Here is a 23,741-nt window from a genome sequence, read left to right on the forward strand (position 1 = left end):
TCTGCCATGGCGTCACAGGTTGGCTCTCTACCAAAGGTCACACTCCAGTCAGGCAGCCCTCTCTTAGAGTGGCTCTCTCCAGATCTAGTAACCACACTCCCCCCTTGCCCCTTGCCCCCTACGGGTGGTACAGTTCCCAGCTGTTGTTAGCCCTGGGGTACGGCACTATTCCTTGACGGTTTTCCTAAGTCCTGCCTCATCTTTATAAATACACCCTTTATTAGACTCTCATCAAGATGCTCAGTTTGAGTGTGCCATCTATTTCTGCCAAGACCCTGATTAACATAGTGGGTATGCTTAGTAGCCCATAAAAAAAAAATACCATTTATTTTCGAGTTTGAATGAATCGGGAGAATCCATAACCAGAATGGCCTAAGCACATTTTTAATAAAGATTTTATTTATTTATCTGAAAGAGAGAGAGAGAGAGAGAGAACATGGCGGGGGGATGGGGGAGTGAGGAGCAGAGGGAGAAGGAGAAGCAGACTGCCCGCTGAGCAGGAAGCCTGATCCCAGGACCCTGAGATCATGACCTGAGCCAGAGGCAGACACTTAACTGACTGAGCCACCCAGGTGCCCCTGGCCTAAGCACATTTACTGCTGCGAATGAATGGCTTAGAGAATGAGGGAGCTTAGCATGGGATCAAGGTGGCACTGTCCAGGAAGATTTCCTTCACTTAAGAAACATTTATAAAAAAAAGAAAAGAAAAAAGAAACATTTATGGAAGGCCTACTCTCCTGCACCAAGCACTGCTCTAGGTGCTGGGGGGAAAGAGACAAATAAATCATGGCGCTGTGGCCCTCAAGGAGCTCACATCTAGTAGTAGGAGGCAGACACATAAACAATTCCTTGCAGAAAGCATCACAGGTACGGTAGTAGAAGTCAAGGCTGGAGATAAGAACTTTGGAATGGCCAGCTTACAGGAAAGGCAATGGACTCTTGAGGAGCTATGATAATTAAGGGGTGGGAGAGATGCCAGGATAAGAGAACAGGAAGGAATAATTACAATAGTTCAGATATAAACATACTATGTCCTAGGCACTGTGCTCTACTTAGATCAGCTCATTGTCCTCTTCACAACTCTGCGGGGCTCTGTCATTATCTCTGTGTTATAGATGAGAAAATCAAGGCTCAAAGGCTTTAAATTACATGCCCAAGGTTACACAGCTAGCAAGTAGGTAAAAGAGGAATTGAACCTAGCTCTGACTCAAGAGTTTGTGCTTTTAACTACTCGTATACTCAGAGCCAGGAGAGATGGTGATATTATGGAAGCCAAGGTAGGAGAGAATTTAAAGGAGAAATGAGCCGTCACCATGACATGCCCAGAGAGACCAAATAAATTGAGGATTGACAAGACCCTACCAGACATGGCAATTACAGGGTTTAGAGTGAACTGGGCCTGAGTAGTTTCCTTAGCAAAGCAGAAGAACTAACCGAAATGGTCTGAAGAGCAAATGGGAAGTGAGGATGTGGAGATGTCTTCTCAAGGAGTCGAGCATTAGGGAGGAGAGAGAAAACAGGCGAGTTAGAGGAGCTTAGTCAAATACATGAACCCGGCTTTATGTCAGCAGCAGTACCAAACGTTGTCAGTGTCAGGGAGCCCAACTATGAGGACAGACAGAGGGGGATGGACGTGAGGTCTGAGATGTTTGTGTTGTGGGGTTGGGGTGGGTAGGGAGGTTGAAAAAAGAAGTCTGGTGGGTTTGGATCTGTCCAGGGTATGGGGAGAGAGGGGCCTGCCATCAGCTTAGAGGTAAGTAGGAATGGTTGGCGATGTGAGTGGTGCAGTAGGACCCTGACTCCGCCATGGGTGGGCACACACACAGAGGCATGGTCCCCAGGCAAGAAGGGGGCAAGCCTCGGTAGTCCATCTGGGCCTGGGAGGAACACAGGGCCACTGGAGTCTTCTCTGAGGACTTGGGTAGAATTTCAAGGGGGCTGGGTTCTACTTCCTCAAAGGCATCTGAGACTGCAGCCTTGGGCTGGGAGAGATGGTGGGGAAAGGAGTCTGGATTAGAGCAGGTGTGGTGGGGGCAAGACCTGGACTGTGCAGGAAGGAGGGTTAGCTGGGGGCAGGGCCCAGGGATGGTATGCTGGTGGGGCAAGGACCTTGGAAAAGTGGGCAGTGGGGCAAGGATCCAACTCTAGGCAGGGCTGGGAGTGGGGAGTAGCAAAGGGAACACACTCACCGGACTCAGCGCTGCAGCATCCCTAAGGTACTGGCCTAGGACCCGGTGCAGGTCTGGAAGTGAGGGCCACAGGGCGTGCTTCAGGCTCCTTGGGGAGAAGGAAGAGGAGACTGAGTCACAGGGGTGAATTGAGAGGGAAGGGGAGACCACTGAGCTGGGGGTGAGTGAGGCCGAGGTCAGGGAGTAAGGCTTGAAGAAGCAAGAGTCAAGGCAATAAGTGAGATAAGATAGAGGGGCGCTGGTGAGAGGGAGGGGAAGGGGGGGTCAGTGGTGGGAACATGCAAAAAATAGCCCTGCTTCAGGGCCTTTGCACTTGCAAAGGAGCACTCTGCTCCTCTTGATTTGTCATCCCATGTCATTTAGGTCTTTGCTCAACTGCCATCCTGAGGGAGAAGCCTTCCCTGACTGCCATGTCTAAAACAGTACCACCTCCCTTCCCTGTCACTATTTCCTGCTCTGCTTTATTTTTCTTTTTCAGCACTTATTGACTCGTATGCTTATTGTATACACATTAGATTATCATACATGTTTGTGTTTGTCTGTCTCACTCCACGAGCATATAAACTCCATGAGAACACAGAGTTTGTTTGCTGAGTCCTATATCTCTAGGGGATAGATAGCACACTTGTCTGGCTCATAGTAGGTGCTCAAGAAATTAGTTGAATGGGTGAATGAAGAGAACCGGGGGGGCGGTGCTTATTACTAAGTTACTGGGGTAGGTGGTCTCTCTGGGAAGAGGATAGATTAAGGTAAATTGGAGAACCTGCATTGGAAAGACTCGCTGAATAACATTTCAGGTTTCTTTTGCGACCTCACTCACACTTTCCAGGGGAGGAGTGATTTATCTGGCAAGTTGGGGACAGGAAGCTGAGTTTGCCTGATTCAGCAGCATCCCCCAACTGTTTTGTTGGATCTGACTACCTGCACAGAGGCGACAATCCGGTCTGCTCATACAGATGAGTGAATTAAAAATTCAAAGAAAGACACATTCAAGGAGAGATGAGAGCATAGAGGAGGGACATCTGACCTAGTCTAGGGTTACCGAGAGAGGCTGCCTGAAGGAGCTCCCTTCTGAGATGAGTCTTCAAGAACCAAAAGATGTTACCAGCAGAAGGACTGAGGTGGTGTGGATTCCATCATCATATTTGTTTGTTATATTTTGCTTTTCTATCCTTCTGTTTATAACTTCCCATGACATTTCTCTTCAGCTTTTGTCTTCCCACATAAGCAAGTCATTAGCAACATTTATTTAAGGGTGTGCTATTTGGCAGGCACTGGGCTGAAGATCTAAAGATGACCAAGTAAGGTATAGAGAAGATACATAAAGAAATAAACACTGTAAAATGCTACTGGTACTGTGACAGATGTCTGTACTGGGGCACAAAGAGGGTAGCCAACAGGGAAGGTTTAGGAAAGGTTTCTAGGAGCTGGTGGAGAAAGTTATTTAAAGATAAAGGGGTATTAGTCATCCAGGGAGCATGTCCCTGGCAGTGAGAAGCAAAACCATTTGACTTATGGAGGAAATCACCAACAGTTTGGCAAGGCTGATGCACAGGGTGGGAGGATGTAGAAAGGCTGGCAAGGGTCAGATTTTACAGAGCCTTGCTTGTCATTCCAGAGCCTGGATTCTATCCTAGGGAGCAAGTAATGAGGCTTAAGGAGGGGAGTGACAAGTTAATGTGGATTTGAGATTATTTGGGTGGCTGTGGGAGGCTAGATTGGAGGCAGAAGAGGGTCTGTTTCTGTAGCCTGACAGTGTCTGTAGGGCTGGAAAAAGAGGACCACTGTTTGAGGGAGGTTTAGGAGGTGGGATGACCAGCCAGGCCAGACTGGATAAAGGGGAGGGAGGTGCCTAGTGTTCGGGTTTGCGTGATGCGTGGGCAGCAGCCCTGTTACTGAGATGGGGAGTCAGGAGGTGGGGTTGCTGGAGGTGTCCCGTATAGCGGCACGTTAGAGAGTAAGGAGGCGTGCGACCCCCAGGGGAGGCGTGCACGAAGTGGCTGAAGCCATAGGTGTGGACATGTGGTCCTCGGTCCTTGGCAGAGTGTAACCCTGGGATGCTCGTTTAGAGGCCTCCCACCCCTGTCCCCTGAGTGACCGGGGCGGTACCTGTAGAGCGCAGGGAACTGCCACCTCAGCAGCAGCAGGCCCAGGAGGGCGCTGACGCCCAGCACCACGAGCAGAGCGGTCACCAAGGTGATCCAGGCTAAGGGACAAAACCAGTCAGATCTCTGCGGCCCTGGGCCGGAGCCCCGGCCCGGCCCCTCAGACCCCGCCCCGGCCCCTCAGGCCCCGCCCCCGGCATCACAGGCCCCGCCCCGGCCCCTCCGACTCCGCCCCAGCCCAGCCCAGGCCCGCAGGTCCCGCCCCTCGCGCAGCCGCAGAGCGCCCGGCGCCCCGCGCGGCCCTCACCGGTCTCGGAGGTGGTGTCCACCCTCACCGGGTCTGACCAGGCGCTCCAGGGGCCTTGGTAGGTGGGGCCGTGGAGCCTGGCGCGCAGCTGTAAGCGGTAGCGGGAGCGCGGGCGCAGCTCCAGGGTGTCTCCCCGGGCCCCGAGAGGCGGCTCCAGCACCTGCGCGGGGGTGGGGGGTGGGGGGCGGGGAGCGAGGCGATGGGCAGGCTCGGGCGGCGGGGCCTCGGCAGCCTGGCATCTTTGGGCCAAAGCCCTACCGCCCTGAATCTCCGGGGATCCCCGCCCCGCAAAGGGCCTCCCAGGCAAAATACATGCATCCCGGCGGAAACTTGCGAGACGGAGCCGCCTCGCCCTCCCGAGCCCCGAGAGGAACGCGCCCGACACACCGACCTCACCTGCACCGAGAACTAACTACTCCTCCTGACACAAGTGCACCCAGCACTGACCAGGTCCCGCGGGCATCCCGCCAGAAGTGCTCCCTAGGATCCGGGTCAGGCGACGGGAAACCCCGGGCACATTTAGATGCTCAGGGCCACATAGACTGTTCACATGCATCACATACAAGTAACATGCATCCAGCGGCGGATGCCAGGTGCTCAGGATACAGGGACAGATTCGTGTGGACAAGCAGGGAGGCGAGCAAACATAACTGCGGGGGATGTCAAGCCCTGTGCTAGGCATCGGGACAGAGGATAAATGAAACATGGTTTCTCACAAGTCTAATGAGGAAGACATGCAAACCCGTAAATAATTACGAGTAATTAGTGCAATAATGGTGATGCAAGTAAGGGAGAATGGGAGCATGAAGAGGCATGTCATGCTGCCTGAGTTGCTTGCTTGGGGGTTACAGAGTAGTTCAGGAACCCGCTAAGCAGGTGGATGGGCAGGCTGGGTGCTCAAAGATGAGCTAGGACAGTGGGGGTAGGGATCTGAGGACTGTTAGTACAATAACCTCAACTTCCGTGTTAATAAATGGAGGGAAGGGACAAGGGAAAAGAAGGAAGAGCCAAGGGTGATTCCAGGGTAAGTGGTAGTGCCACTGTCAGGGAACAAGTAAGTTTGAGGAAGACATACTATATGGTTCCATTTTATTAAGTTCAACAACAGTCAAAACTTATCAATGATACAGTGAGACTAATGGTTACCTTGGGGTATGTGTGTGGCCGAAAGGGGCAGGAGGAGCTTCTGGGGTGCTAGAAATAACCTATATCTTGATCTGGGCAATGGTTAAATGGGTGTATACATGTACCAATTGATCAATCGTATATTTAAGATATATGTATTTTACTGAATGTAACTTATACCCCTATAAAAAGGTAAAATAGAGCAGCCCAGGTGGCTCAGCGGTTTAGCACCGCCTTTGGCCTGGGGTGTGATCCTGGGAACCTGAGATCGAGTCCCATGTTGGGCTTCCTCTGTGGAGCCTGTTTCTCCCTCTGCCTGTGTCTCTCCCTCTCTGTGTCTCTCATGAATAAATAAATAAATAAAATATTTTTAAAAAAAAAGGTAAAATAAACTTAGGGAGGAGCAGGAGTTTAGTTTTGGATATACTGGATTGCAATGTCCCAGGGGCCTTTTGTGCAGAGCTGTCTGGTAAGAAGTTATAATACATGCGGTTAGTGAGAATAAAAGCAGAGAAAGTAATATTTAACTAAGTTATATTGAGTACCTTCTATCTGCCAGGCAGTATGCTAAATATTTATACATTTAATTTTTACTAATAACTCTGGAAGATAGGTAGTTGTATCTCCATTTCACCAATGACAAAAGTGAGACTTCCAAAGTTCAGGTAATTTACTTAGGGCATAGAAGTTCCTTTCCATACGGGTGTTGGAATGGTAAGTTTGTGATGGTTAATGCATAGTCATTAAAACTATAAGCAGTTACATAGGGTGAGCATATATATTTATCTAGAAAAAAGTCTAGAATGGGGCTATAGGAAGCATAACATATTCAGGAAGGGTGGAAAAGGAGGAGCCAGGAAAGAGTGAGGAGGTTCAGCCAGAGAAGTAGTTGAGAATCAGGAGACTGATATCCCAAAGGCAAAGGGAGCAGAAAACTTTAAATGGGAGTAGTCAGCAGTGTCAAATGCCAAGGACAGGTTAAGATTCCCAGCTGAATCAGATAAACATAGACATACAAACCCAGACACAGGTACATGGATGCCCTCACTCTTGATAACAGATCCAATGAAACTCAGGAATACCCTGTATAGTGAGATCTGTGGGCATTTTTTCCTTGGTCATACCTTCCAGTCTTGATGGCCTTCTCCTGTGTATCGGAGCTGATAGCAGGTCTCTTGGGCTCCCCAGGATGATGGGTGTTGCCATTCCAATTCCAGCTGCCCACTGGAGACCTCCCTCCATTGCAAGTTTGGAGTGGGGATGAGCACTACGGGGATGCCAGCAGGGACTGGCCTAAGCCCTTTTGTGCATGAGATATCATGCCACCAGGGCCATGGGTCAGAAGTGGTGATCCTGGGGCATGGGGTCCGGGGCGGTAGGGGCAGAAAGTGTGTGGGAGGAGAAGGGAAGCAAGTTCTTACCAGCCTGGTGGATCCAGAAAGGGGAGCCCAGGTAGCTGTGAACAGCACCCTGGGCTGTGGTCACCTCCACAAGGATGTGAATAATGCTGTCGTTTCGTGACTTGAAGTGGCAGCGGGAGAACCGGGAGGGCTGTAATCCTGGATTTTTCTCCTCTTCACACTTCTCCCAAATGGGATCCCTAAGAATCATCCCCATGGAGTCATTGAGCCAGACCTACCTCCATACTAATCCTGATAAATCCCATCCCACGGGATATGGCCTGTAGGGATTATAATCTAAATCTTCCCTTGGATGAACTTCCAAAGCTTTCTGTCTTCCTGCCATGATGTTTTGTTTTCGGAAGTTGACTTTGGTGTCCAGCCTCTTCCCCTTAAGCAAAGAGCTAAATGATTCATGAAAATAGCCTGGGCCCTAGAGTTCAGGTCTTGGCTTATTGGTGTACTACTCTGGTAAATGATTTCTCTCTGCTCCCATTTCCTCATCTGTAAAATGGGTTAATAATCCTTACTTCACAGGATTGTTTCAAAGAGCCTTCATCTTTCTGGTGGAAAGATCATATTTTTCATCTCGTACAGTAGGCCTGTTAGTCACCTCTCTATGTTCTACTATTAGATGATTACAATAGCCTCCCAACTGGCTCTTCTGCCTTCGTTTTCACCACTCCCTTGTGGAGTTTGTTCTCCACAGAGCCACCTGAATTTGCTTCCAAAACGTTGATTTGAGGATGTCCAGAAGATATCACCAACCTGTCCATTTGTTTGAACCTTTCCCACTACCACATTCAATGAACCACCTCGATCTCTGGCCTGGATTAAGGCAAACGTCTAACTGGTGGCTCTCCTTCTACCTTTACTTCTTCATCATTTCACAGAGAAACATATCTTTTTAAAAGGAAAGTCATATTACATCACTCTTCTGCTTGAAATCCTTCAGTGGCTCCCTGTCCCCCCTTGAATGAAAGCCAAACTCCATGCCAGGGCCCACAGGACTCCATATGATTTAGTTCCTCCCTGCCTGGCCATTCATATCTCCTATAATGCTTCTTTTTTTTTTTGTTTGTTTTGTTTAATGCTTCTTTTTTTAAAAAATTTAATTCAAATGGCAAACATATAGTATAACATCCAGTTCATCTCCTATAATTCTTTTTTTTTTTAAGATTTTATTTATTCATCAGAGACAGAGAGAGAGAGGCAGAGACACAGGCAGAGGGAGAAGCAGGCTCCATGCAGGAAACCCGATGCGGGACTCGATTCCGGGACCTGGGATCACCCCCTGAGCCGAAGGCAGACACTCCAGTGCTGAGCCACCCAGGCGTCCCCATCTCCTATAATTCTTAACACCAGTGTGCCACCCTTCATCTACATGGGCTGCCTTGCTGTTCTACAGATGTGCCCCGTACACCGCGTTTGCACTTCACCTTGCCCTGGATTACTCTGACTCTAGATCTCCATGTGACTCATTCTTTTTTTTGCCATTTAGGCCTCCACTCCCTGTCTGCTCCTTGGTGAGGCTTTCTCTGACCACACAATCTAAATTAGCACCCATCCCCCATGCTCTCACTTAGTCTCTGTCATATAACCTGTTCCGTGGTCTCTTTACTTCTTTTTCAGCCCTCCCTTCCTCTTCCGCCAACTACAATGGAAGCCCCAACAATATGGAAACTTTTCTGTTTTATTTGGCACTCTACAGTGTGGCACATAGCCACCCTCAATAATTATTTATTGAACAAATGAATCATGTCTCCTTCCTGATTATAATTCCTAAATGGCTAGCTATTACTAAAATTATTTACTAATGAATTTATGTATTTACTTCTTTATTCAACAGATAGTTGATCCATGTGCCAGGCACTGTCCTAGGCCCTATGAATATATAGAGGAATAATCAAGGAGCTCTCATTCCAGTGGGAATGGTAGAAAAACAGACAGATGGTATTTTTCTATGGTGTGTACAGCCTGGTTTGAGGGGTATCAAGGAGGAAAAAAAAAACCCCTTTTTTAAAAAAAAGACTATTTATTCATTCATGAGAGACATAGAGAGAGGCAGAGACATAGGCAGAGGGAGAAGCAGATTTCTCAGAGGAAGCCTGATGCAGGACTCAGTCCCAGGATGCTGGGATCACGCCCTGAGCCAAAGGCAGATGCTCAACCACTGAGCCACCCAGGCGTCCCATCAAGGAGGACAATCTAACCCAGATGGGGAGGGTCAGAGAATACTTCCTGGACAAGGCAGTGCTTGGACTGAGTTTTGGACTATAAATAGGATAGGCAAAGGGGATAAACAGGCATCCCAGGCATATGCTTGTGCACAGATAAGAGATATGGTGCTTTGGGGGAAATTCTAAGTGGTACAGAATGCTCTTAGCTTAGAGGGCCTAGTGGTGAGTGGTAAGTGGCAGAGGGCAGACTAGGTCGTGGATAGCCTTATGACTTTTTTTTTTAAGATTTTATTTATTTATTAGAGAGAGAGAGAGAGAGAGGAGAGAGAGAGAGGCAGAGGGAGAAGCAGGCTTCATCATGCAGGGAACCTGACATGGGACTTGATCCCGGGCCTCCAGGATCACGCCCTGGGCTGAAAGCGGCGCTAAACCGCTAAGCCACCGGGGCTGACCCCTTATGACTTTTTTAAGGAGCTTGAACTTAGTCTTGGAGTAATTATGGATTGTAGTAATGTAGTAATATGTAGCAATTTAAGGATTTTAAACAGAAACTTGTCAAAATTAGCATTGTACTTTGGGAAGGTCACTGTCACCACACTTTGTAGGAAAGAATGTGTGAGGGCAGACTAGAAGCAGGGAAATCCAATAGGACACTTTTATGGTCTCCACGTATGAAGTGATGAGGACCAGAAACAGGGTGGTGGCAAGTAGGGTGGAGGAAAAGAGATGGATTCAGGGGATACTGAAGAGGTAGAGATGACAAGACTGTTTCTGATTGGACCTGGAGGGTGGGGAAAAAGCAGAAGTCCAGGGTGACTTTCATGTTTCAGGCCCAGAAAACTGAGTTGATGGAGGACAAAAGGAAGAGGAGCAGGTTTGGGTAAAAAAAATGGTGATGTCAGTTTTGCTTCCCTTTAATCCATTCATGACACCTCTAGACTGTGGAAATCTGTGCAGTTATTAAAAAGAATCAGTTACATCTTTTTGCAATGGGCTCCAAGACACATTTTTAAGGAAAAAAAGTAAGTTGGCAAACCATATATATAATGTGATCCAATTTATACTGAAAATTAAATGTTATCTATAGATATGTGTAAGTACATAGAAAAACTGCAAGAATACATTAAAACTGTTAATGGCGGTTTCTTCATGATTTATTAATTTAGCAATTTTTGCTGAGTAACTGCTAAGTTCCAGGCACTGTGGTAGGTGAGAATACATTAATGAGTAAAAGCAGACATTGACTTTGCCCTTAGGGATCATGTATAGTCAAGATGAGCTTTTCTCAGGGCGCCTGGGTGGCTCAGTCGGTTAAACGGTTAGACGTCTGCCTTTGGCTCAGGTCATGATCCTGGAGTCCTGGGATCGAGCCCCACTTTGGGCTCCGTGCTCAGCGGGGAGCCTACTGCTCCCTCTGCCCTTCACCCCACCTGTGCTCTCTCTCTCTCGCTCATTCTCTTTCTCTCTCAAATAAATGAGTGAAATCTTAAAAAATTAAAAAAAAGATCATCCTTTTTCAACTGGAGTCCTGAGACAGAATGATATTATCAGTTAAATAATCACATACAGTATAAATGTAAAATTGTAACTATGATAAGTACTTAGGAAGGAGAGGTATGTGGTATAATCAGGTGCTATTGGACCTGATGAAGAAGACCAGGAGCCAGTTCCCTGAGGAGGTGACATTTGAGTTGAGACATGAAGGATAAGTAGAAGTTAGGACAGGAGGGCTGGGTAGACAGCATGTATAAAGACCTGGAGGTGGGAGACAATGTGGCAGGTAGAAGAAATAAAGACTTGTAGAGAAGAAAAGGCAGCATGGTGTAAGAGGAAGCTGAAGGCATTTGTAGGGGCTGAGTCTTTTAAGTACTCTGTGAGGCCACAATAGGGTTCTTCTTCTTCTTTTTTTAAATTCCAAGATCAGTGGGGAGTTGTTGAAGATTTTTAAGCAGAGACTGTTGTGTTCATTTTTACACTTTAAAAGATAACTCTGGCTTCTAAGTGGAGAATGATTTGAAGGATTTAAGAGGTGATCAGTTAATAAGTCTTCTCAGTAGCTCAAGTGAGACATCACGATGGCTCCTACTAGGGGAATGGCAATGATGAACAAAAGTGGACAGATTCTGGAGATATTTAGTAGGTAAAGCCAACAAGATTTGGTTTTAACTTTCTTACACCACACACAAAAATAAATTCAAAATGGATGACAGACAGTACTCCATCAAAATCCTAGAGGAGGACACAGGCAGCAACCTCTTTGACCTTGGCTGTAGCAACTTCTTACTAGACATGTGGCTGTAGGCAGGGAAAGAAAAACAAAAATGAACTATTGGGACTTCATCAAGATGAAAAGCTTCTGCGCAGTGATGGAAACAATCAACAAAACTAAAAGGGAACCTAATTGGGGGGGGTGCTGGGTGGCTCAGTGGTTGAGCATCTGCCTTCACCCCAGAAGGAATCCTGGGATCCTGGGATGAGTTCCACATCCGGCCCCCCACAGGGAGCCTGCTTCTCCATCTGCCTATGTCTCTGCCTCTCTCTCTGTGTCTCATGCATAAATAAATAAAGTCTAAAAAAATAAATAAAAGGCAGCTTCCAAAATGGGAGAAAATATTTGCAAATGACATATCTGATAAAGGGTTAGAATCCAAAATCTATAAAGAACTTAACAAATTCAACACCCAAAGAACAAATAGGCCAGTTAAGAAATGGACAGAAGACATAAACATTTTTCCAAAGGAGACATACAGATGGCTAACAGGCATATGAAAAGATGCTCAAAATCACTCATCATCAGGGAAATACAAATCAAAACCACAATGAGAGAAAAAAAAAAAAAAAACACCACAGTGAGCTACCACCTCACACTTGTCAGAATGGCTAAAATTATCAACACAAGAAACAACAGGTGTTGGTGAGGATGCAGGGGAGAGGGGAACCCTCACACTGTTGACAGGAGTGCAAACTGGTGCAGCCACTCTAGAAAACAGTACGGAGGTTCCTTGAAAAGTTAAAAATAGAACCACCCTATGACCCAGCAATTGCACTACTAGGTATTTACCCAAAGGATACAAAAATACAGATTCGAAGGGGTACATGTACCCGATGTTCATAGCAGCATTATCAATAGTAGCCAAACTATGCAAAGAACTCAAATGTCCATTGACTGATGAATGGATAAAGAAGATGTGGGATATATATATATATATATATAACGCAGCCATCAGAAAGAACAAAATCTTGCCATTGGCAATGACATAGATGGAGCTAGAGTGTATTATGCTAAGTGAAATAAGTCAGAGAAAGACAAATACCATATGATTTCATTCATGTGGAATTTAAGAAATAAAACAGATGAACATATGGGAAGAAGAAAAGAGAGGGAAACAAACCATATGAATCTCTTAATGAGAGAGTACAAACTAAGGGTTGATGGAGGGAGGTTGGCAGGGGATGAGCTAGATGGGTGATGAGCATCAAGGAGGGTATTGTGATGAACATCGGGTGTTGTAAGTGATGAATCACTAAATTCTACTTCTGAACCCAATAGTACACTATAGGTTAACTATCTAGAATTTAAATAAAAATCTGAAAAACACAAACTTGGTTTTAGATTGGGTGTGGGGGGAGTGACAGATCAGTGAGGTGCTTGGTGGTAATTCTTGAAGGTGAAATCTTAATTGGATTTGCTGGTGGAGGGGTTCAGTATGCATTTGAGTATGGGAAGGCCATTCAAAGTTTAACAAAGGTCACTCTGTCAGCAGCATGAGGGATAAACTGCAGGTGAATGAGAATGTAGGTTGTTGCAGTGGTTCAGGTGCTATGATTAAATCTGGGCTAAACCCAGGCCAATGGGGATGGAGAGAGGCTGAGAAGGTAAAATACCTATTGGAGGATGAGAGCATGGAGGCCAGTTGGTCTGGGGACAAGGGAGGGGAGTGAAGAGGACCAAGAGCAATCTCTCCCCTTCTGCATGATCGTGCCTCTCTCCCGTGACGTCCCAATCAGCAGTTCAGCTCTCACCTGTGTCCGGGGCAGCACCGTGCCCTGCTGTGATAGAAGAAGCCTCGGGAGCTAGCGTGGTCCCGTTGCTGCCACTGACAGGTAACATTCTTCAGGTTCAAGGTAAAGCACTGCAGTCCGATTTCCACTGAGTTAACAGAAGGAAGTCCCATTAGGGCCAACACGTTCCCACTCTCCAGATCATCTTTAGCCACATAACTGGGAATATTTACCCCCCTTCTTTGTTCTCTCCCCAAATATGGTTCACTCTGTCCAGTGGCAAGTTTGAAGTCATCAGGAAGCACCACAGTTCCTAGAGCTTCCATATCCATTCCACACCTCCTAGAGATCTTTTCTATCGCCTCCCCATCTTCCCACTCTTGTGTTGACTCACCTGCATCTCCAGGCAGGTCCACGGTTGCAGGGAGGGACCAGGATCCCCAGGAGCCATGGAGGGAGACCCCATCGGGTTGGCTGCGCAGCTGGAGCCAGTAGGATTTACCCGGCTGGAGCCCCGAGATGAGACAACTTCCACTCCTCACTGTTAGAGATGAAGCCTTGGGAGAAGAATCCCAGCCTCAGAATCTAGGTCTGCCTCAACTGAGACAGCCTCCATCTCTTATATTTGAAGCCCCATAGCATACCTGTGGAGAGATGCCCAGTTCCTCACTGGATAGATATGCACACAGACTAGGGGCCAGGTGAGTGGGTTTCAGGTGGTGTTCAGAGCTTTCTAGGGAAATCACCATTAACTCAAAGGCCTGAAACACTCAATTCTGTTGGTGTGAATGACCCAATGTGGGAGATTCCTAAATTGATATGGCTCCCAAGCCCATACTAACTCCCCAAGCACCAGCCCAGTCTGGAATCCCCAAAGTATGGCCTTCCCTTTCTTGGGGCAAAATCTGGGGGAGGATGTAGAAGGTGGGGTAGAAGAAGGCTAGGATACTTCTCTAGTTGGGAAGGTCTGCTCTGGTCCGTCCTGTTGGAGCATCATGGGCTGAACACATGGAGGCTGGTGCAGAGCTGGGTCTGGGTTCAGTCTCTGCAGAACTGGACAGCAGGTTTCTTTGGGCAGCAGCTGCATGACTGTGGGACCAATGGAACTCCTGGGATCCTTGGGGCCATAGCGGAGTTCATGCCTCAGGAAATCACTGATTTCGGGAGCTGGGGCCTCCCAGCTGATCTGAAGTTCCCCTGGCTGGCTCCCGCCAGAAGCCTTAATGATATCTGGGGGAGCTGGCAGGCCTGAGGGGCAAGACAGGGTACGTGAGAACTCTCTGAGTGCCACAGTTGATAGTTCAACCCATGGACTGTAGGGAGGGGAGCTGGAAGCTGGCTGGGACAGCCCGTGGATTCTAGATCACAGGCCATTGCTCTTGGAGGCCAGGGCAAGGAGGTTCCTTGGCCTGTTCTCCTTTCCTCATCAGAACAGTGACTCCACTGCAGGTTTGTTAGCCTCAGTGCCCTCATCTCTGTGTCCTTGTCACCTAGCACAGTAGGTGTTCTGTAACCGTTGAATGAGGAAATGAACAGGTTAACGATGGGGGGTGGGGCACAGGTTGTCTCTGGTATGAAATGAAGTCCAGCTCTGGTTGCCAAGAATGATACGGGGGTCCTGAAGGAGCTCTGGCGGTCTGCTAATGAAGGGCATCCGCATTGCCCTCAAAGGGCACAAACCAGGCTGATCCTAGGAGCTGGACTGAGGGCAGCAGAGAGAGGGGCCAGGGTGACAGGAGGGTGGCCCTTACCCACACTGTCCACATAGAGTACCCGCTGGGTCAGAGTCTGGTTCAGAAACACGTTCTTCACCCACAGGTGCAGGGGGAAGAAGAGGCGAACTTCCTCCTGGGCTGGAAACTGACACACGTATCGGGTTCCAAAGGGGAGCACGCTCTGGGAGCTCAGAGGGCAGGCGCGGGGCTTCTCCCTGTGGGCGTAGGAGGAGTCTGCTCTGCCTCCATGGCCACCTTGACAGGCTCCAGCGACCCAGGTCTGGGCCCAAGCCCAACTTCTATTTCCATTACTGCCACTTTTCTACTCAGTGCCTGGGACAGGTGGGGTTGGGGGGTATGGGGGGTTGGGGCTGGGGCTGGCCAAAGTACTCTGTTCAGTGGCTACTGAGGGCATGTGGTCCTCTGATAGGGCCAGAGGCGGGGGAGCTACAGGAGCCGGGGTAAATGCAGGGCGGATCCAGGGGCCTGTGGCACAGCCCAGCACGTACTCTGGGTAAGCATACAGCAGCTGGTATGTTCCATTGGGCGCTGCCTCTTCCTCATCCCAGAAGCAAGTGAGGTCCTCAAATGTTCGAGAGAAACAGTTCAGAGGCTCTGAATCCAAGGCCAGCAAGGAGGCACCTGAGGAACAGCTGGGGAGTTGGGCTCTGGTCCTCCCAGGCGTGTTTATGGACAAGAATAAGGGACTGCTGGGCACCTCCTACCTTGCACCCCTCCCAGGGCTCCCTCTTCCTGGGTATAGGTGATCTCCACCCTCCATACACCTCACCTTGGCTGGTGACTTGTGCCAGGTTTTGGGGGGCCAGGAGGAGGCAGGAGGTGACCACCAAGAGGGCCCAGGAGGGCATCTTCTCCGGCGCTGTATGCCTGCCTTAGCCCATCCTCCCCTCAGGAAGCCGGGCCCCAATCCCCTCCCAGGCCAGCCCCTCAGGTTCCTGTCAGATACAGCCCCACGTCCTGTCCCTGTCCCTGCCCCTGTGGGGCCCGTCCAGACCACACTGGGGCCAGGGGCCAGGGGAGGGGGAGTGGGAGTGGGCAGGAGCGTAGGAGGAATTCAAAAGAGAAGATATAGGCCTTTGAGTGCCGGAGGGAGATGGGGGTTACATTTCTGACCATGTCCCAGAAGGAGACGGAGCCTCTGGGTGCGTCTCTGTCAACTATTCCAGAAGAGTGTAGTATCCACAAGAAGAGCAACATTTACTGAGCATTTACTATGCTGCTCTGTGTCCAGGACTTTATTGCCTCAGCTCATCCTCACACTAGTCATATTTCCATTATGGAGACGAGGAAACTGAGATGCAGAGCAGAGAAGTTGAAAGATTTGCCCAAGATCACAGACCTTTATCACTGACAGGTAAAGCGCAGGAGGTCAAGCTTCAGAACCCAAGTGCTCACCAGCGACGCCTTAGCCGCTGGAAGGTGTAGTCCTTCGAGAAACAAGGGCCTCACAACCATGACAAGATGGTGGCTACTTCCAGTTTAATGAGTTTGATAACTTGGTGTACAAACACGTTCTCCCCGGAACCGGATGTGCACCATCCCGGTGGGTAGCCTCCGGAGCTGCCTCTGGTCCTTTGCTCACTCAAAGTGTGGCCGGTGGATGGGCAGCAGCAGCATTCCCCGGGCATGTGTTAGGAATGCAGAATCGTGGGCCCCACCCCAGACCTACTAAAACAGAATCTGCCCTTGACCAAACGCCCCCCAGATGATTCGAACACACGTGTAAGTCTGCAAAGACTGGTCTCAGGGGCTCAGCTGTGCTCATCTTCTTCACATTAGTAGCAATCGAGTGGGGGTGATCCCTTGTCTGAGGCCCAGGCCGCCTCCTGGGAGTGCTGGAACTACAGGTGGCTTTGTGCCCCCAGTCAGGAGCTTTGACTCCTGCAGGGATAGAGAGGAGCACATGCCACATGAACTCCCCCATTTAGCCCCTCTGGCCTCAGCTGGTGCTACCTTTGCTGGCTCTACAGGCTAAGCGGCCTCAATGGCAACCTTGCTCTCCTCCTCCTGAATGAATGCTGCTTACAGAGAGACTGGGGGCCGGGAAGAGGGAGTAAGTGGGAATCCTCCTGCCCTCCAGTGAGGTCTTAGTTTCTCCGGCACCATTTCTCTGCAGACATTCCCGAGGCCAGGCTTGTCCTGATTCTGTCCAGCTCTCAGGTTACAAGAACCAGCTTCCTTTGGCCAATGGGGATGACTTCGGAGGCCTCCCCCAGTCCCCAATCCAGGGCCTCCCAACCTCCCGGTCTAGTGCATCTTTAATGTCCACACACTCCCAATGCTTTGACGCTATGTATACGCTAATGACTTCAAAATTATTATCTCCAGCTGTGGCTTCCCCTGGGCTCCAGATTTAAATCCCCAACTGCCTACTTGGCATCTCCACTTGCACGTCTAATGGGTATCTTATACTTAAGATGGCCAAAATGAGACTCTTGATTCTTGTTCTGACCCCGAAGCTTGTGATTTTGTTTCTTTTTCCTCTAGTCTTACCCACTCTGTAAATGGCACCACCGTCTACTCACTTGATCAAACCCGAAACCTCAGTACTCCTTGATTCCTATCTTTCTCTTACCCTACATTCAATTCACTAGGAAGTCCTATTCGATATTCTTTCAAAATGTACCCCGAATCTAAATACTTTTTTCCACGTCCCACCATCTAGATCAAGTCTGGGCTAATGCAGTAGCTTCCTACCTGCCTGCACTCTTGGGGGTGGGGGTAGGGGATAAGGGGTGAGGGTGGAGAACGTGGCGGGGGCATCTCTCCTTCAGGCCTCCACAGGACAGAATGAGCTGGGTTGTTGTTGGTGGGTTTTTTTTGGGGGGGGGGGATTTTATTTATTTATCCATGAGAGACCCAGAGAGAGGGGCAGAGACACAGGCAGAGGGAGAAGCAGGCTCCTCCAGGGGGAACCTGATGCGAGGCTCCATCACAGGACTCCCCCTCCCCCAAATCACGCCCTGAGCCAAAGGTTGATGCTCAAGTACTGAGCCACCCAGGTGTCCCCAGAGTGAGCTGTTTTAAAATGCAAATCAGACTTCTTTCCTCCTCTGCTTAAAACCCACTAATGATTTCCTACTGAACTTAGAATAACATCCAAATACTTCCCAGGGCACACAGGCCCTGCCTGGGGATACAAGGTCTTGTGTGGGGTGGCCCCTACTTCTTTCAATCTGACCTCCTACCGCTGTCTTCACTCTCAACCAGCCACAGTAACCTCATTGTGTCTCTCATCTCAATCTTTATCAAGGTCAACCTTTCTGCAACATTTGATATTTCTCCTCCTTCCTTGGCTTCTACAATGTATCACATTCTCCTGGTTTCCTCCTGCCTCCTGGAACATTCCCTCCCAGTTTCTTTCTTTCTTTCCTCTTTCTCTGACATGTTCTCGCTTCCCAGGTGTCCTTGCTTTGCCCTTCATATTCCCCAAGTGATCTCATGGCTTCAGTTCCATCCGTAGACCAGTAACTCCCAAGATGGTACCACTCTCTTGAACTTCAAATTTGCATTTCCTTGATTGGAGGTCTCTGTTGTTCCAGAGGCACTTCGCCAAGTCCCCAGATCACTAACCCACACACCCTTGCGGATTTTTCTCTTCCTATGTTCTGCATCGCACCCTAGGTTCCTGGGCATCTAAGCCTGGAACCTGAAAGTTATCCATGAATCTTCATTCTCCGTCTGCTCTTGCATCCAAGCCTGAGAAGAGGTGCCTTCCCCAGGCCTTTGCTTCTTTAGAATATCAAGGGGAACTAGAAGAGACTTAGGGGAAAGGAGGCCTCTCAGGTATGCCCATTCTTTGGCTAAAGAGTCCAGTAGGCCCCTTGAGGTCCAGCCTAGGTCAGCAGGCCTAGGCTTTTCTCAGGATATAAGGTCAAAGCCCTGACTTGGAAAAGCCTGTATTTGATCTCTCTGCAGCTATTGCTTGGGGAATGTAAGGGGATGCTGGATGAAACCTGGCTCAGGGAGTAAGGATACCGTTAAACTATCTCCGAGGGCAAGAGGGAGCCCTGTTTTGTAGCATTTGCAGCTTTTGGGGTGCAAATACTCCACCACAGCCAATTTTAAGCTGCTAACATGATGTCACTGAACAGTGAGTCAGGAGAAGTGGCTCTCGTGAGCCCGTGCCTGTCTCCCCATTTTCCCCAGATCTCCACCCAGTCGGACAGCCTGGAATAGGTAACTCTAGGCCCCTGGATCCTCCATCTCCCCATCACTTACTTCCCCAGCCTTGCCAAACTCCTCTCCAAACGTCCCACTTGTTCAATTGCTCCAGCAGTGTGTCAGAGCACCATATTTCCCCAAGCCTTTGTCAATGTTTTAAGTTTGCTGAGAGTTGACAAATGGTCCAATGTCCTCACTCGGTGCTTTTTCTGAAGCTCAAATTTGCTTTTATTCTTTCCCTGCTTAAAATCCTTTTGTGGCTCCATATGATCCTTTGGACCAAGACTCCTCTCTGGATGCTGGAACAAAAGACCTCTATGCCTTTCATCTTCCCCTTCTGGGATCTCTTCCCCCCAGGACACTCCCCTCGCTATTCCCAGACCCAATCCCCTTTCTGCCACAGGGCTTTGGTCCCTTGCCTCCCCAGGCACAGAACCCTCCAGCTTCTCAACCTGTTGGAACTTTCTTTGTGATTCAAGATCTGACCCCAACTTTTCTTATCCCCCAACTATATGTAACAGGGGAGAGAGGCTAATTTAAAATTAGAAAGGCAGTGTTACGTTCCTTCCAGAAGCCTTTAGCTCTTTTGTGATTATGAACAACTTGGTGAGCCTTTGGGCATGGCCTCGGTAAGAAGGAGGCAGAGAGTTAAATTTGCAGAATAAGAAATTGGTGGGAATTTTGGGCTCTATTGTGGTAACTCCAGAGAAAAAGGAAGAGGGGTAGTAAAGTGAAAGACAGCAGCTGGAGGAGAAGAAAACCTCACCAGTGAGAACTTCCAGTAGGACTGTAGGAGGAAAGTTGCAACACAGTGATGCGCCCGCCGAATACCCAGACTCAGTTTTCCTCCCTGCTCTGTGCATGCTCAGCCCCAGAACACCCCCAGATGCATTCACTGAAAGTGTCCTCTACACACAGCCTTAATTCGTGGTGTTTTAGGAACAAAGGGAGAAAAGTGATGATACTTGCAGAGTCAAGAGAGAACAGCAGCCAGAGAATTCAGGTTGAGAGGTGATCCTGAGGGTGTGCACCCTGGGAGAGTCAGGCAGCAACAGAGGAGGGTGTGGACTTCCCGAGGATGTGGAATAGGGGGGACTGGGCTGTTCTAACTGGATATAAATGGAAATGGTGGTCCCAAAGGGCTGCCCTGAGGGCATCTGGGTTGCAAACACCCAATCTTTCCTTACTCTCAGTGCCCACCCCCAAATTTTGTGCCTCTTTGGGGTGCTTTTATATGTAAACAGCTATGCTAGCCTTGGCCTGAGCTTGAGGAGACGAGAACTCTCCCAGAGGGGAGCTGTCATCCTAAGTCACTCCTCCTTGGTAAAAACTGGGTGGGAGCAGGCCTGCTGCCTCCTCCTGGAGCCCTGTCCTAGGAGCCCTGTCCTAGCATCGCACCTGCTATACCATCAAGGGACACTGGCTATTTGTCCATGATGCTAACGCACGGTCTCATTTCTTCACACCAATGACTCTCTCAAGGTGCCCTGTCCTCACTTGAGGGAAGCGAAAATGCAGGCTGAGATGGATAATTGAGTAATCCAAAATCACCAGAAAGGGGCCCAGCTGAGACTTGAATTCAGGTGTGTTTGATCCCAAAGCCTGTTCTTTGAACCTCTACATAGACACCTGTCACCGTTTCATCTGTCCTTGTTCACTTATTTACAGTTATGTGCCTGGCACAGGGCCTGCTGGAGTCTCTTCCACGGGAGGAGGCTGAGTTCAAAGCAGGCATCAAGAGAGGCGTAGGTCAAGTCAATGGGAAAAGGAGCCCCAGTCCTCGTCCAGCAGTGACCCCCAGCGAGGGAGCTGCATGGGACCCCATCCGGTGAGCCCTTCTGCTCTCCATCCTCTGCAACACAGCCTGGCCCCTGAGCTGCTCTTAGCTGCTGGGTTCTCTTTGACTCCTGAATCCATATTTCCTGCAGAGGAAGCAGGAGGACCAGCCCAGACGGTCAGCAACTGGTTGGCCTGCCCTGCCTTGGAAGAGGGCATGGGGTGAGATAAGAGGATGCATAGACCATGGGAGGAGCCTGGGCTGGCTGAGGGCCAGGCAGGAAATCACCGGTTCCTTGGGGGGCCAACAGGGAATGACTCAGGGCTGACGGGCCCGGAGTTCCGTTTTTGTGGCCTGGACAGGCTGCAGGGAGGCCCCTCTGGATAACGTGGTCGCCTTCCCCAGTCATCTCTTCCCCAGCCGGCTGCCTTCCTGGGGCTTGGAGAGCTGTACCTTTGCCACCATTTCTCTGGCAAGGGTCTGGGCTGGTCTCTTGCTCTGTACCCCCTGCCCAATCCAGGCCGTCCTGGGGGCCTAGAGACCATAGCCCTAGAGAGAAGTGGCGAGAACTGCAGCTAGACAGGCTGAGACTGGGTGCTGCTGTGCTGCATAGTCTGTAGCGGGCTCTGACTGCTATGAGGCCACAGTGCAAATGTGGGCATCTTCTGGAGGGTGCCCTGGGGGCCTGCCCTTAGCCCAGGACCTGGCCAGTACGTGACCAGTGCGTTTAAGCTGCATCTGGAAGTTGGGGCCCCTGGGAGGCTCGGTCACTTAAGTGTCTGCCTTCGGCTCAGGACATATCTCTTGGGGTCCTAGGATCAAGCCTGGAGTCGGGCTCCCTGCTCAGTGGGGAGTCTGCTTCTCCTTCTCCCTCTGCCCCCCTCCCCTGCTCGTGCTCACTTGCACTCTCTGTCAAATAAATAAAGAGAACCCTTTTTAAAAACCTGGGAGTTGTATTATACCCCAATCTGGCCCCTCTCCACTGTGCCTGAGAAGCAGCATAGCATTGGGGCTTCAAGAAGGACCCTGAAGTCAGCATAGCTAGGTTTGGATCCCAGCTCTGCCATTTACTAGCTGTCAGATTTCCTGGAAGTTTCTCACTCTCTCTAAGCTGGTTTTCCCTCCTGTCAGATGGGGATGACAATAATAATCCCTAATAAGCCCTAAGAGGGCTGTTGAAGATCGAAGGAATTCATACGTAGAAAGTGCCTGGAACAGGGCCTGGCAAGTAAGTTCCATGCAACAATCAGCTGCCGTACTTTCAGTGACTGCTAACACCATCACCCCAGCCCCCTGCACAGAGCTGGCGGTGATCTAGACTCTTCCCTTGCCTTCCACTGCCATGGTCAACCCTCACCCATTCCTCCACCCGCGGAGTTCCTCTGGCTCACCGCGTCCCTCCTGCACCCCCAGAACAGTCATTGACCTCGCTGCATTCAGGCATTCTTTCTCTGAACACTTTTATGTTCAATAAAGGTACAATTCCCATGCCAAACAAGCCACCCATGAAGTTGTGAATTTAGTATTCACAGATAGGTGCAGTCACAGTCGAGTTTAGATCTTTTTTTTATTGCTCCATAAAGAAATCTGAAACTTGTAGCTCTTGCCCTCCTGTCCCCCCACCTTCCTCCCAGCCAGCCCTAAGCAACCACTGAGAACTAAAAATGAGCTCAGCAAGGCTGCAGGACACAAGATCAACACACAAAACACAGTTTCCTTCTACAGGCACGCCATCTACTTTCTATCTCTATAGACTTGTCTCTTCTGGACATTTCATATAAATGAAATACAAGCAAAAGCAATAGGTGGTCTTTTGTTTTTTGGGTTTTTTTTTTTTTAAAGATTTTATTTATTTATTTGAGAGATAGAGAGAGAGAGAGAGAGAGAGAGGCAGAGGGAGAAGCAGGCCCCCTGCAGGGAGCCCGATGTGGGACTTGATCCCAGGATTCCAGGATCATGACCTGGGCCAAAGGTAGGTGCTAAACCACTGAGCCACCCGGGAATCCCAAGAGGTGGTCTTTTGTGATTAGCTTCTTTGGCTTAGCATGGCGTCAAGGTCCATGCATGTTGTAGCACAGATCAATACTTTATTCTCTTTTATTCTCTTTTAATGGCTGAATAATACTCCGTTGTGTGGATGGACAGACCACATTTTATTTATCCTTTCATCAGTCGATGGACATTTGATTTTCTTTTTCCGATGGACATTTGAGTTCTTTCCACATTTTGGCACTATGGATAGCATTTCTATAAACATCTGTGTATAAATTTTTGCGTGGACATATTTTTTTATTTCTCTTAGATAGATACCTAGGAGTGGAACTGTTGGGTCTTATGGGAACACAAATGGAAACTTACATTTCATTAAGGAACTGACAGACTGTTTTCCAAACAGGTTACACAATTTCACATTCCTGCCTGCGGTGTATGAGGGTCCTGATTTCTCCTTGTCAACACTTGCTATTATCTGATTTGTTGATTATAGCCAATCCTGTGGGTGTGAATTTGTATCTCTTTGTGGTTTTCATTGGCATTTCCCTGACAATTGATCATATCAAACATCTTTTCATGAGCTTATTGACTATCTGTAGGTCTTCTCTAGAGAACGAGCTATTCGAATTCTTTGCTTGTTTAAAAATTGGATTGTTTTTATTTATTTATTTTATTTATTTATTTATTGGATTGTTTTTATTATTGAGTTGTCTTTTTTTTTTGAGTTGTAGTCTTAATATATTCTAGATAAAAGTCTCTGATCA

At 48.9% G+C, this 23,741-nt stretch overlaps 1 protein-coding gene across 2 annotated transcripts; it reads right to left on the reverse strand.

Annotated features, from left to right (window-relative positions):
- Window positions 1-48: 48 nt before the first annotated feature.
- MPL (MPL proto-oncogene, thrombopoietin receptor) lies at window positions 49-15,926 on the reverse strand. 2 transcript variants are annotated; one of them, XM_038558376.1, is made up of 12 exons: window positions 15,814-15,926; window positions 15,533-15,665; window positions 15,060-15,238; window positions 14,258-14,556; window positions 13,703-13,865; window positions 13,330-13,456; window positions 7,148-7,326; window positions 6,851-6,993; window positions 4,602-4,761; window positions 4,299-4,395; window positions 2,190-2,277; window positions 49-1,479 (listed from the first exon to the last, which is right to left on the reverse strand). In XM_038558376.1, the coding sequence occupies exons 1-12, from the start codon at window positions 15,890-15,892 to the stop codon at window positions 1,384-1,386; spliced, it is 1,743 nt and encodes a 580-aa protein (XP_038414304.1). In that variant the 5' UTR covers window positions 15,893-15,926; the 3' UTR covers window positions 49-1,383. The 2 variants fall into 2 exon arrangements, with proteins under 2 accessions (XP_038414304.1, XP_038414303.1); XM_038558375.1 differs by having other exon boundaries at window positions 49-1,982.
- Window positions 15,927-23,741: the final 7,815 nt, after the last annotated feature.

The sequence above is a fragment of the Canis lupus genome, chromosome 15, assembly GCF_011100685.1.
Source record: "Canis lupus familiaris isolate Mischka breed German Shepherd chromosome 15, alternate assembly UU_Cfam_GSD_1.0, whole genome shotgun sequence".
NCBI classification, from domain to species: domain Eukaryota; kingdom Metazoa; phylum Chordata; class Mammalia; order Carnivora; family Canidae; genus Canis; species Canis lupus.